This window comes from Anomalospiza imberbis, chromosome 1 (assembly GCF_031753505.1).
Source record: "Anomalospiza imberbis isolate Cuckoo-Finch-1a 21T00152 chromosome 1, ASM3175350v1, whole genome shotgun sequence".
Classification (NCBI taxonomy): Eukaryota; Metazoa; Chordata; class Aves; order Passeriformes; family Viduidae; genus Anomalospiza; species Anomalospiza imberbis.
This window is the reverse complement of record NC_089681.1, coordinates 93,763,263-93,777,116: the sequence shown is the minus strand read 5'-3', so window position 1 is coordinate 93,777,116 and position 13,854 is coordinate 93,763,263. Positions and strand designations below refer to the sequence as shown.

At 40.5% G+C, this 13,854-nt stretch overlaps 1 protein-coding gene across 2 annotated transcripts in view; it reads left to right on the top strand.

The window, feature by feature from the left end:
• Window positions 1–592: 592 nt before the first annotated feature.
• ADCY1 (adenylate cyclase 1) overlaps window positions 593–13,854 on the top strand; it is a 145,116-nt gene continuing 131,854 nt past the window's right edge. Inside the window, exon 1 of one of the 2 annotated variants that reach the window (XM_068200298.1) lies at window positions 593–1,597. In XM_068200298.1, coding sequence (XP_068056399.1) covers window positions 932–1,597 — 666 coding nt within the window. In that variant the 5' untranslated portion in view covers window positions 593–931. The remainder of the gene's footprint in view (window positions 1,598–13,854) is intronic. The other variant, XR_011002487.1, reaches the window with a different exon arrangement.

Here is a 13,854-nt window from a genome sequence, read left to right as displayed (position 1 = left end):
GTATGTATGCATGTGTGTGTGTATCTCTATATATATGTACCTATGCATCTATATATATATGAATAGCTGCCAGGGCAGGCGGGCAGCACGGGGCTGTCAGCCATCGGCCAGCGAGCCCCGGGCGCCCGGCAGAGTAAACGCCGGGCGTTTTGTGGGGCGGCGGGTCATCCCGCCGCTCCCGAGATGCGGAGCCCTGGTGGTGACGTGTCCAGCTTCCCAAGCTATCGGCGCGCAGGCGCCTCTCAACCCCCAGCTCCGGTGAGATGATCTCGGACCTGGGAAGTGGATTGCCCTGCCATTCCCTCCCTCCTGCTTTCTTTCCAGCCCCTCTGCAGCACTTTTCCTCCACACCCCTGGCTCGGATTAATTTTTTTTCTCCCCTAGTTGCTATTTTATTTTTTAATATTTTCCACCTCACGGGAGCCCGTTTGCTTTCCTCTGTAGCTCCCGCTCCCCAAAATAGGGTTATCTGAAGGGAAAGCCGCTTGTTGATTATCCCCGTCTCCCCTTTTCTGTCTTCCACCCACCCTTTGCCCCTACGTCTCCCCGTGTTTGATTCCAAACCTTTGGATGGTGTTTTGGTGTCATTAGGAGATTAACATCCCTGGAGCACCAGGGGAGGAGGAGTAGGAGGAGGGTGGAGGGGAAAGTGAGACTGCAGGCAGGAAGGTTGGCACGTTAACGCGAGTGAGACTCTCCTCCCGTCGTCCCAACCACCCCCGGCTCCTGGGTGGCAGCGGAGGGGGCGGCTGCCGGCGCGGGTTGTGGAGGGCGGCTGGCGGGTGGGGCCGGGACCCGCGCCCGCGGAGCGGCGGGGGCTGCCGGCGGACGAGTGGCGCGGCTCCTGCGCGCAGCCCCCTCTCTTCTATGAGCAGCGAAGTGGCAAAGCGGCAGCGGGGGACAGCTGGAGGATCATTTCTTCTCCGGGTTTATGAATGGCACTGACATGGAGGAAATACCGTTTCAGAAAGTCAAGACCAAGAGGAAGAAGTGCTGCCACTGCTGCTGCTCCCCGCCGGCTGCCGCGGCGTCGGGAGCGGGAGCCGGGTTAGGGGACCCCCCTCCCTTGCTGCTGGATGCCATCGCCTGCGAGGACGAGTTTGACTGCAAGGAGCTGGAGGCTCTCTTCCAGAGCTACAACCTGAAGCTAGAGCAGACGTCCACCCTCAAGGCACTGGCCGTCCTCATCGTGCTCACCGCCAGCCTAGCCCTGGTGGAGCTGCTCTCCGGCCCCAGCCTGACCATCTCCAAAGGTTCGCACCCGGTGCACTGCATCATCTTCCTCTCCCTTTTCATCGTCACCAATGTCAAGTACCTGCAGGTTACCCAGCTGCAGCAGATCGTCAAGCTCACTTTGCTTTTCAGCTTCACCTTCTCCTTCCTCTGCTGCCCCTTCTCTCTCGGCGCCTACGGCATGGAGCCGCCCAGCACTCCCGAGCAGGGCATGTGGCAGCTCATGCTGGTAACCTTCGTTTCCTACTCGCTGCTTCCCGTCCGGACGCTGCTGGCCATCGTCTTTGGGCTGGTGGTGTCCGTCTCCCACCTCATCGTCACCGCCACTTCCGTCAGTGCCAAGCGGCAGAGGCTCTGGAGGACGGTGAGAGAGGCCGGGCCGGGCCGGGCGCTGCAGAACCGCAGAGCCGCGCGGTGCCGGCCCGCCGGGGGAGGGAGATCGGAGAGGCGCGGAGCGGCCCTGGGCGGTGGCTGAGGAGTGCTCCGGCTGAGGGGAAGGGGCGAGCGCGTAACTGTGCTTCAGGCGTCTGTGTCTGTTGCTCCCGAAAGTTTCCGGGAGGCAAGGGGGGATAAAGCAGCTCTGGGGAGACGGAACCTCTCGGCTTTGTCACTCCAAGGAAAACCGGGGACAGGGCAGGGAAGCCAGCGCTACCGTGCCCCGCTCATGGGGGCAAGTTCAAGAGCACCTCATGCACAGTCAGTACAATACAGAGCGCACCAGTAACATCACCTGGCTCTGTTCAAACTTGGCACAGACAATAAGCTGCGTGAGGTAATAACACCTCCACCAACTTGGTTCGTATCCTCGCTGTCTCAGCCGTGGGCCGTTCCTGCCTATACACAGCCCATCTGCGGGGGGACTCTGAGGAAACGATTTGAAATAGGTGGGACACTCAAAATACGAACCCCACCTCGCTGCTTTCCCAGAAAGCGGAGCATTCCCCCTTCAGCTTCACCAGGGCAGCTGCTGCCCTCTTTCCACAGACATTACCTGCTGTGGCAGTGAACTTCCTAGCGATTCCCTTTCCCCTCTGGATTAATCCATCAAAACCTCCCTTTGCAGCAAGCATCTTTAGAAACATGCTGCTGCACTCTCCCCTCCTCCCCCGAGGAGCTATTTATATCCCTGCAGGGCTTTCTCCGATTCTCGTGGCTTGATCGGCCGCACTGGCAGGGGGAGGAGGATGAGGAGATGCGCGTATAGGAAAAGTGTGGGCTGGCAGTCGGGGTTTGCCAGTGAAGGCTGTATTATGTGGTTCGTGTGAACCACTGGGAAAGAGGAATTGAAAAATTTTTGTGTCCTTCCTTGCACGCATTGATTATGCCTGTCCTCAGGAGAAGCATGCGGCTTCTGTTGTCCAGATTGGTGTTAAACAACAATTTAATGCATAATTGAAGTACTTAGTATATTACTTCTGCAAAATGCTAGTATTATTCTCCATAAGAGTTGTGATGGGCATAAATACAGGATTGTACACCTTTGTGCCCAGAACTGTGAATTCCTGGATCCTTCTTCTTCAGTGCCTACACAGACACACACACCTCGGGGTGATATGCATGCACAGAATAGAGACACATAGGGACAGTCACTGAGTGGGGTTACTGAGACAAACAGGATTCATATTGATGGCTTCACGCTACTGAGCTGGTAGACAAAATAAATTGTATATTTTGAAGGGGAAGAGAGAGATAAGCTGAGCTTTATGATTTACCCAGATTATCTGATGGTCTATTTTTAAATATGCGATTTAGAGTTTCCATGAGAGGGAAAGCTGATAAAATGCAGGAGCTCTCTGAGGACCTGCCCTAAAAAGCATCTCGGAGGATGTCAAAAACACTAGAATATTCTTTTTGAATGGCTAAAGATAGCTCTTTTTATTGGAGTACCAATTAGTCCTTATGGGAGTCCAGGCTATACTGGCTACCCTGACACACAGGCAGACTTTCCTTGATGCCAAGCTGCAGCTCAGTGTGGCATCTGCTCTTCTAGATGAGCAACATAAAGAAGATGTCAATAATGTCTGCTCAATAAATTATTTTAGCAAGGTCATGAATGTAAAACATCTTGAAGAGAAATAATCTTCTGTCTCTCTCCCTTCACACTAGTTTAACTCAGTTATTCATCAGGCAAGAAACTGGCTTGGAAATGCATAGAAATCATTGACTAACCTCTGATATAACATCTGTGTTTCTTCTTCATCACCATCTCCCCCAATCAGAGTAATTTCAGTGGTTTGTATGCAGTCTCCAAAGCAGTATACTTTACTGATAACAGGAGGCAGAAACCAGCTCAGAGTCAGGCAATAAAAACTGGTCTGTGAACGTGTATCACACAGAAATGCACACTGATTTGTGGCATATTGGCAAGGAATAAGTCTTCTGATTTGAAGACCATATCCATGTATGGAAGGGACTTCTCCCTTACAAAGAAGTTTTTTGCTTTTCCAAAGAACAACTTTGCAATGGTTGGAAGTTTAAAGATACGTAAAGGCTGCATCATCTGAATTTTATTTGCTTGGCCTGAGAGTAGCTGAGCCTTTTTATTAAGGGCTAGAGTGAACTTTTCCTTGTGACTGGGATCTGCTTCTCAGACACCGGATATTATCATGATGGCCCCCGTGCTTGTACACACAGAATGCAGTTGATATGTCAGGGAAGCAGGACTGCTCTGTGCAGAGCTGTAGTAGCGTGAAAGGCTCTGCTCTGTTTCCCAACCCCTTGCTCACTAGCCCCAAGCAAATGGATGAATTTAAATTTTTGAACAGATATCTGAAGTATCCAAAATTGCAGAAAAGCCTGCACCAATCACTGAGATTGGTATTCTGTTAAAGACCTCTTTGATTTTTTTGTGATTCAGGCAGGGGACCAACTTGGGAATAAATTTTATTTTTGTTTAGCCTGAGCTTTAGGAGACTGCAGATCTAGTAACTTCCATTGACGTTAAACTGGAAATTGGTCAGCACGACCAAATAGTTCATTTTGTTTCAAGTTCAACCATTAAAAAACAGGCATAGCTAAGTTAAGGATTTTTTTCCAAAGTGAGCGTTTAGATTCACATCTTCTATTTCACAAAGTCTGAGAAATATCCATTTGCAAATCTTTGAATGCCAAAAGCCTCACTAAATGCAATAGTGCCAGGTCAGAAACTGAGTGTGCCCCATAGCATGCTTAAGACTTGCATAATTTTAAATGTACAAATTCTCTACATAGTAAAACCAATTCTTATTTTGGCAGAAGTTTGTCATGACTTCTATTGAGTAAAGCACATTTAATTTGCAAGTGATAGTTTTCTGACAGCACAGTATTGTCTGTGGAGATCATGCCGTGCTGTGCCATGCTATGCCATGCCATGCCATGCCATGCTATGCCATGCCATGCCATGCCATGCCATGCCATGCCATGCCATGCGTGAGGCATAGTTATGTATAAAGGCAAAAGGAGAGCGGGAAAGCAAGTACAGGGAGGTAATGAGAGTAAGGGGAGTAATGTGACAGAACTTGCCACTCAGTAAGTGTTTTATTCATTAAATGAAAGGTTCCAATGTACTAATATGTCCTGCTCATTTCTAAATAGAAATATAGTAATAGGTTATATATATATATATATATATATATATATATATATATATATATATATATATATATATTTATATAAAAGTCCAATCTAAAAAATATGCAAAGTACTTGGGAACAATCTTGATCCCATTTGAGGTCATGTCAAAGACATGCTGACTTCACAGCTGATATTACATGCCTTATCTGACATTGTGATAAGGATCTAAGTGGTATATATAACCAATAGCATATTGATCATGTTAGTTGGACTCCTCCTTTCTTTCGGAATCATGGAAAAAAATGCTGCTGCCATATAAGGTAACAATGTATCCACAGATGGCTGAACCTACAAATGAAGTTTTAAAATCTTGGACTTTTGTCTCCTTTTGTCTTTCTTTTTTTTTTTTTTTCCCTCTACAGATTCCAGATATATGTTAGGTACTTCAGAGCCATTACAGAAATACAGAATCCTACCCAAAGGATCTTAATATAATTTTTATTGTAATGCAGTGAGTGAGTGTTAGAGACATGAGGACCAGATGGGGTAAGGAAGGCAAAGGCTGCTCATAGAAATTAGTCAGGGGTGGCATATGCACTGTTTCATGTCTTAAATAACTTTTTTTGACCCTCTAAATATTTTAGTTCCCTTTTTTAAAAAATATCTTCTTATTTCCAGAAAATTAAAAACTAAATCATACACCACCAAAGTACCCAAACATATCACAGAAGTCTTTATGAAAGAGCAAATCTTTCAGAAAAAAAACTAGAATTACAGCATGAGTAACAAAGAGCAGAAGAAAGAATAGTGCTCTCATAAACTAGCACAATTTTTTTTTCAGAAGTGTGGTGAAACAAATATAGGTTTCAGTTAGTTTGTTTGATTTGTGGTTTTTTGGTTTTTTTTGTTTTGTTTTGTTTTGTCTTCATTTAAAACTGATTTTACATATATATTTATTTATATGTATGATAGCACTTTTATGGATTCAGCAAGTACCAGAAATTTTAGTTGGGATTAGAAAGACTGTGTAAAGGATAATGGGGGAAAATTGGTATAATTTATTTTAAATAATTAATTACTTAAAACTTTATTTTATAATCTTAACTATTTGCAGGTTAGTGTGATAATATTATAGAATATCACTAGGAATTGTTATGCCAAAGTTAATCTTATTTCTGCTAGCATTTAAAAGAAAATTAATGAACACATCACTGACAGAACTGTTAATCTCCACACCTTTGTCTCTCACGTAGGCAGAGTATAGTAGCCTAATAAAAGGGCTTGTAAATCAAAGACAGCTCAGCTACATTGCCATTATTATTCAGTGCAAAATTCTGTTTTTCTCCTTCATGCATATAAAATATGGTGAGGGAGTCTACTAGTTCATTCTTTGTGATGCTTTTCAAATACTAGTATCAAGAATATCTCTAGAATTCTATTCTCTATAATATTCTCTAGAATTCAGACATATCTCTCCATTAATAATCTGTTTGAATTCACTATTTTCCTCCCTTTCCAAAGATGGGGAACACTGTTTTTAGAGTTTCTCAATATCTGTGTGTAATTCTAATTTTCATTTCATATTTAGTCCATATTGAAGGATTGTTAAAAATTTGGGGGGTTCAGGGTTTTTATTCCTTTCTAATCAAAGCAGTTTCTTAATTTGTGGCATAGGCTTTGCCAGGTCTTGACCACAGTCATTTTATCTAGGGGCTGAAGTGTAGGATTTTCTACAGAATGTAGAGTTCAGGATTTTTTTTCACATAGAGATTATTATGCTCTTGGTTTCCTGAGTCTGCAGATTGCTGACACTGCTAATCTTTGTGGGTTTCCAAAAATTAACAGCATGCTGGTGGTTCTGCATGCTTGAGAAACAAGAAGCCTTTGAGAAACTGTCAAGAATCATGTGACTTGGAAACATAGTCAATAACAGTTTATCTGAGAAGTTTAGTTGTTATTAATAGGCAAGATCCCATTATTACTGAAGAAAAAGAGGGCTTCTATTAAAAAATGTATTCAAAAATAATAATTAAAAAACAAGCTAATACTGTTATACACTCAGTCTCTACCCACTTTCTTTGATGTTAGGCTCTCCCTTCTCCTGCTTCTCCAAGTTCTAAGAGTGGTGTCTTTAATTCTGCTGGTAGCGTTGCTTACATTGGCAGCATCTGGAGTCTTTCACAGGAAGGAAGGGGATGTTCATGCTAACGTTGATATATTCATTTCTCTTCCTTTGTTGTTCCACAGTACCATGTTTCATCCAAATTTTTAAAATAGTTTTTTTAATGTATGTTAAATACTTGTTCTTTGTTCCCTTGGTTACAACTAATACCAGATCTGGTTATCTCCATGTTCACATTTCTTTAACTGACCACTGGGGAGTCTTTTTTATAGCTATGGGTGTTATCTTCAGTACTAAGTCTGTGCTGCACCTTTTGTAATCCCATGCTTGTACTCTACACCATCTCCTGTGTGTCCCCTTCTCAAGGTCTGTACTGTGTTTCCATAAGCCTACATTTCTGCATAGTGCAGTGCTATGTTTTAGTCATAAAACTGTTGTGCTGACATACAAAGATAATCAAAAGTAACAAAAATGAACTAGAGAGATCTGGTCAATTAGGGAAAAATGTATAAACCAGGTAAAACAATGTGCACAGAAGTTAAAAAAATTCAGCCTGAAAAGCTAAACTTTTAACCCAGAAGAAGTCTGCTATGTCTCAGTCTGGAGGCCTTGCAAAGTTACTGCATAACTTACTCTAACTTTTATATAGCAGTAGCAATACAGTAAGAGCAATGGCAATACAGTATTACAGGTCTATATGGTTGCATTCCTTTTTAACATGTGTGGTTTAGACTGTCTTCACATGTATTGCTACTGCTATTATTTTAATGTTATTAAAGTAAGCCCAAGGGTGTTTTCATTTCAAAATGGTAAAATGTTGTTGCTTAGACCCTAGTTTATAGCAAAACATTGCATGTAATATTAGCAATTATGGACTGTATTTAATTTACATGCTTACTGTGTGGAAAAGTAGTTTTCACAAAGTGTTCAGTGTTTATGCAGCTCTGAGCTCAGGGCCTGCCAATTTGGGGTTAAAGATTTTTGGTGGTTCTATGGGATAAGTTATCAAGGGTTTCTACTCCTTTCTTCCTTAATTTCTTTTTTTTTATGAACATGTAATTTTGAATATATTCAAAGCTAAACCCCTATGAGAAAATGTTAATTGTAGGGAGTAGTTGCTCTTGATATGTTCTGCCATTCAGGCTTCTAAATATTTTCCCCATTTTATTTTCCTCAGTTATTTTCATAGTGCAATGCTTTGCTAGACAGAGCCAGTGTAATATAACTACTAGGTAGTGCAGATTTCAATTTATTTTCATCTCCTTCAAGCACAGCCCTGAATGTGTGCTTGTCTGTACATGGGCCTTACAAACTAGAACAGAAATGTTCTTTCTAGCATCCTATCTCTTTCTGTCAGTTTAGATGCAGTGCATTCCTTCTCTTGCCATTCCAGAAAACATTAGCTAGCATAAAATAATGTTTTCTGTCTATCACAGTTCGTTACTGTCTTTAACTTTCTCAGATGCAAAATGCCATATATTCCTGGCTTTACATCTCTTCTCTGTGTTACCATAAAGCGATACAAACATAATTAAATGCAGGCTACATGTATGGAAAACCAGAGATGAGCCAGAAAAGCATTGCTTCTTGTCCTTGTAAGCTCTTGGTGGTGTCAAGAGGGAATAATCAAGAGGGAATAATTGTTAGAAAGAAAGTCTATTATGAGTGTGGAAAAGGCATAGCTTCACACACAATTCATGTTCTGATTAATTCATAATGTTATAAGAAAATTTTGTCTAGGACTTGAAATGTTTGTGTTTTATGACAGGAAGAACTCAGGCAGTATTAACTCCTATAAGACCCTTGCTTTTGGGAAGGCGAGGAAAGAGTGCAAGCAGAAGAGACTGATTCAAGTTTTTGAGCTGAGCTTTATCTTTGGTGGACTATGATGGATGGGTGTGAGCGACTATCAATGAGTAGAATGGAATCTTTTTTTTTTTTTTTCAAAATTTCCAAAATAATGTGATTTTCTTTCTTACTTTCTTCCTCTGAGAAACCTTTTCATGGAAGAAATTTGCTTTGCTTCAAGTTTTTAAGATACATGTCTAGAGGAATATGAGGAAACGATATAGTTACTCCTTTGATCAGCTCTTTATATTCTGCATGAATTTACCACATGTGCTGATTCCAGAAATAAAATCACCAAGCACTTTATATATACAGAGAAGCTGTTTTGTCCTTCAATATTTGAAATAATGAAAAATCCCAGAAATGTGGATCTAGTGTGTGGCTCTAAGGTGAGCAATAAAGTGCAAAAAAAAAAAAAAAAAAAAAAAAGAACCACAAGAAAGATGGTTCCTTCTTTAGCTGTGGTTCAGGAACTACAGAAATCCTTTTTCATCCAGAGATGTGTGTTGCAATATGTGTGGCTAGTATGAAAAATGTTATAGAGCAATATTTCACCTTTCATATATTTGTTCCGGAGCAAGATGTTAATTATTGGGTTCAAATGTTTGTGCATACTCCGGTACAACTTCATAGACGTAAACATAATTAACTTTTTACAGTGGTTAGCACATAAAATTAGGGAGTGCTTAACTTGGCTGTTGTGGATTTTTTTTCATAGGTTACTCATTCAAACACTACAATGTAGAAATGTTTGTCAGTTGTCATAAATCTGCTTATGATTACCTCTTAGAAGATGAAAGCAATTATCTATGCACACAAAATTAGAAAATGAAATAACACTAATAAACACAGTTTTAAAAAGATATATACATAAAATATATCCTTAATTTGAGTATCATCAGGCTGAAAAAGAATATTTTGCTTGAGCAGGACTTAAGAAATTTGTTCACAAGAAGTTGAAAAGAGGCCTATGCCTTCTAAGGACGTTCTTTTCTTTTCTTTCTTTCTTTCTTTCTTTCTTTCTTTCTTTCTTTCTTTCTTTCTTTCTTTCTCTCTTTCTTTCTTTCTCTCTTTCTTTCTCTCTTTCTTTCTTTCTTTCTTTCTTTCTTTCTTTCTTTTTAATTGGTATAAAGTACAATGTAGCAAGACTAATTTTGAGGTAAATTTATCACTGTTCATTCAAAGGTGGAGGATGTTGGACTGAACCTCGTTTCACTTTTAAATGTCAAAAACCATCTCACTTCTGGGAGATTCATCTGATGTGTCAAAAATTGTTCTTGCCTGTAATAATTTCTTCCCAGGATGTTTTAACTAAACAAGTACATAATTTAATGGGAACTATATAGAAAGTCAATACCTGCTTGTTTGTGAAATGACATGGAAGTAATAAAGGCAGTGTAAAGTTCTGACCAAACAAGCATGCAAAAGACAGAAGCTCTACCAGGATCAAATTTCCACTGTTGCAGGCTGTCTCTGGAGTCTGCTCTGCAGACGCCTGGTCACTGTTGTTATGGCTGTCAAAGATTTGAGTGCTAACCTGCCCTGGTATTACGGATCCCAGAGCTGTAGTACTATGCTCTGGAAAGTGAGGATTACCCCTCATGAATGTCCTGTGTGATTCCTGGTACCACACCCTGCAAGCTGTTGTCCTGATCTCTCTGCTGATCCATGCCAATTTAGTGTAAATCAGCTGTCACTGCAGGGGTTCTGGGAGTTGAACCCTGTTTTAAGTCCATAGTTGGATTAGCTATGATGAATGCTCTGTCATTCCTATATGCTTTGAAATATAAGGAATAATTATTATTTTCAAAACAGAGAAACAAACTGAGCACTATCTCCATATTCAGCATGTGAGTTTCCTCTTTCCTCTACCAGTTATGTAAATGACAGTGGTGAATGATAGCTGCTTGAGTTCCCTCAGATGGAAAGATTAGAGCAGCTTATTTGGCCTTCTTCATGCAGCTCTCTCTATTTTAGGCAGCAGAAGATTGAGGAGGTTGCAGCTGAGTTAATTTGCCTTATCTGTTAATCAAAATAAATTACATTATCAATAATGCATTTCTTCTTGCTTGCACTATTAAAAACATTAGTCTGGGTTTTGCCTTTGAAGAGATCACAGCCTGAAGAGGGGTTTCATATTGTAAACTGCAATTCAGAATACCGATTAATGTTAACACAGTGGTTGAAATGGCTTTGGTGGGAGAGCAGTGTGATCTTCTACCTGAGACTGCATATTCTTCTTATAATAGCTTCTGGAGTATCCATCACTGAAAAGGATAGTGATGTTTAAGAGGAAAGAGTGGGCATCATTTTCTGGATTTTCTTAGCTTGCCTATTGGCAATGAAAAATGTGCTTTTCTTACTCTCGAGTTTTTGAAGGATACTCTGAAAAAATTAACAGTTTGTATTTTACAGTTAGGATGAACAGAAGCACTGAAATGGGCAATTTCCACTTGTAAAGCTATAAATTAATCTCTAACTGATATTTTTGTAGCAGTTCTAATGTATCATCAGAGGATGTAATAAGTTAATTTTTTTTTGCTTGCTTGCTTCTTTTCTTTTCCTGCTGATGCTTTTGTGCAACCAGTCCCTATCTGGTTTTTGCTTATTACTGCAGTTCTTGGTGCAGTAGTCTCTACTGAATTTCCCTCAAAAAGGAGCATCAAGATGCAAAACAGAACATTCTTCTGGGAGGGAGATTACTGCAGAAAGGAGGATGATCTTTCCTAATTGCCCTAAGGGTACAAGATATTCATCCTCAAGACCTTGTCTCTCTTGTCTATTAGCGAGTCTGCAGTCATGCACCTTTGTTCCAAATCTCTTTGTCATCATTTGCAAAAGTCCCATTTCTTCAGCACAATTGTATACTGAAAAACTGAGATTAGCTACTGATCATAAAGATTCTTCATTCTCATGGGATGAAGATGTAATACCTAAAGTAGGAGAAATTGTCTTTCCTATGAAATGTCTTACATGCCCCTGAAGATGTCTTTGAAGTTCACTTAGAGTTTCTGGTCCTCTTTAAACATAAGGATTTGACATATAAATAAACCATTACCTAACATTCTCAAAGAAATTATCTTCACAGGGATATATCAGCTATATCAGCTCCTTTTCCCTTGTGTATGATAGTTGCTGGCATTCCACTCATAAAAATAGAAAAAAACTGAAAAATGAAAGATTTGCAGCTACTTTGTACAGCTGAAAACCTTTTTCTGAAGTTGTAATTTTTAAAAAATGCATTTCTGAAGCTTATATACTGCTGGGTTACAGTGATCTTACTGTGCACAATCCTAAAAGGAGATGGCTCTATTCAATGGTACAAACCTTGGAAAAGAGATTTTTTCTTCCTTATTGCAAATAAGGGGTACAAGAGTGGAGACATATGAGGGAAAAGTCTTTTCTTCTTTAGAGCCATATTTCAGATTTAGGTTTTTAAAGTTCAAGTTTCTTTAGTATTTAAAGATATTTTGATGATCTACCAAAATGTGTAAGAAAGATTGATGCCACTAGTCCAGTTTCTGATATGAGAATGTGAGTTATTTATATACCATCACTGTTAGTAACTCATCAAACCTAGCAAACTTAAAGTTGTTTCCTTGGTCTGTGGGCAAACATGAATGTTGTTTTGCTAAGACTGCTTATGAGGTAATATGTATGTCTTATGTGGAATTGTAATGGAAGTTCACAGGGCCTCTGCACCTACAATTAGCATGTATAACAACAGAAAGCGAGGCAATCCTACTTTCAGGGCATTATAGAGTCTGCTGCCATATTTGATTCTTAACATGATGGGTAAATATCATTATTCTTACAGTAGCAAAGCCACATTGACCCTAAATCAATCCCTAGGAAACTCACGGGCTTTGATTTGCCAGCAAATGCCAGCAGTGCGACATATAAGAAGACACTGGGTACAGTATGAGCTAATTCTGTGTAACATGGCAATAAATGCAGAGTATTTAGTGGGTGTGGGTTTTTTATTCAACGAATGCTTAAGCTATCTGAAAACAAGAAGGTATAGTATTTCAAAAGCTGTCACAAGGCAGGCTGTAGGGGAGTAGAAGAAGAAGGGAAAGCCATTAGGGGCCAGATTACTAATCCTCAAGATAAATATTTCTCTCTGTAACATCTGAAAATCTCTCAGTTGTTTTCACAGTTAAAATATCTCCAGTTGAAAACATTCTTAGGATTGGTGTAGATGTCAGAGGTCTACTGGTGGGCTGGACATAATACTATATCACTGTATCACATAGCTATTGCAATATTAACAATTGTAGATGCTGATTGGTATTATCAGTTGGAGCAGTTTCTGGGTTAAACTCTGGGGAGTTTCAGGTGACAAAGGAGTACCATAAGAAAAATAGGATCTAGTTAGCTTTCTCAGTCTTTGTCCAGCAGATAGAATGCTTCATTTCTTACGCCTCTCCTACCGTGACTAAATGAATGAATTTCTAGTCTGGTACACAAAGTATGGAGAAAATTCTTATCAAGACAAAATTATTGATATGTAAATGGAGAGTAGATGTCCATTTAACAATTAGTAAACATCAGTCTTGGTTCCACTATCCATTTTGAGGATTAATTTAGTCCTTGGACACATTGAAATGTCAGTGTCAGTAAAACATAATGCTAAAGACAAGAAACAAAACTGCATTTTGCACCAGCCTGTTGATGATGCTTTCAGTATCTGAAGCACACAGTTGCAGTCTTGGGTGGTCCATGTACAAAATGTGTCAGTTTTATAGTGTATGCAAATGTAACAGGAATGCCAGGTAATACATTTTCTCATCTGACTCAAGAAAACTGCAACACAATTCTTTACATTCAGAAGAGGAGAGACCCGGTGATAGACCTTGGTGCATTCGCTTTCTGCACTGTGGAGTCATTCCTATTCTAGGTCAGTTGTGCCTGTGCCTTTCCTAAGTGTGGGTAGCACTCTGTACTGCCCCACCTAAGGCATGTTTTTGGGAAAGTGTCAGTCAAGCTTAGTCATGTGAGTTTTGAAACTCTGTAACACAGCCGGGTGTTTGTCAATATAGCCTTCTGTGTTGCAATCTCATCTCTGTGTGGATGATAAAGTGGCATTAAAGTGTTAA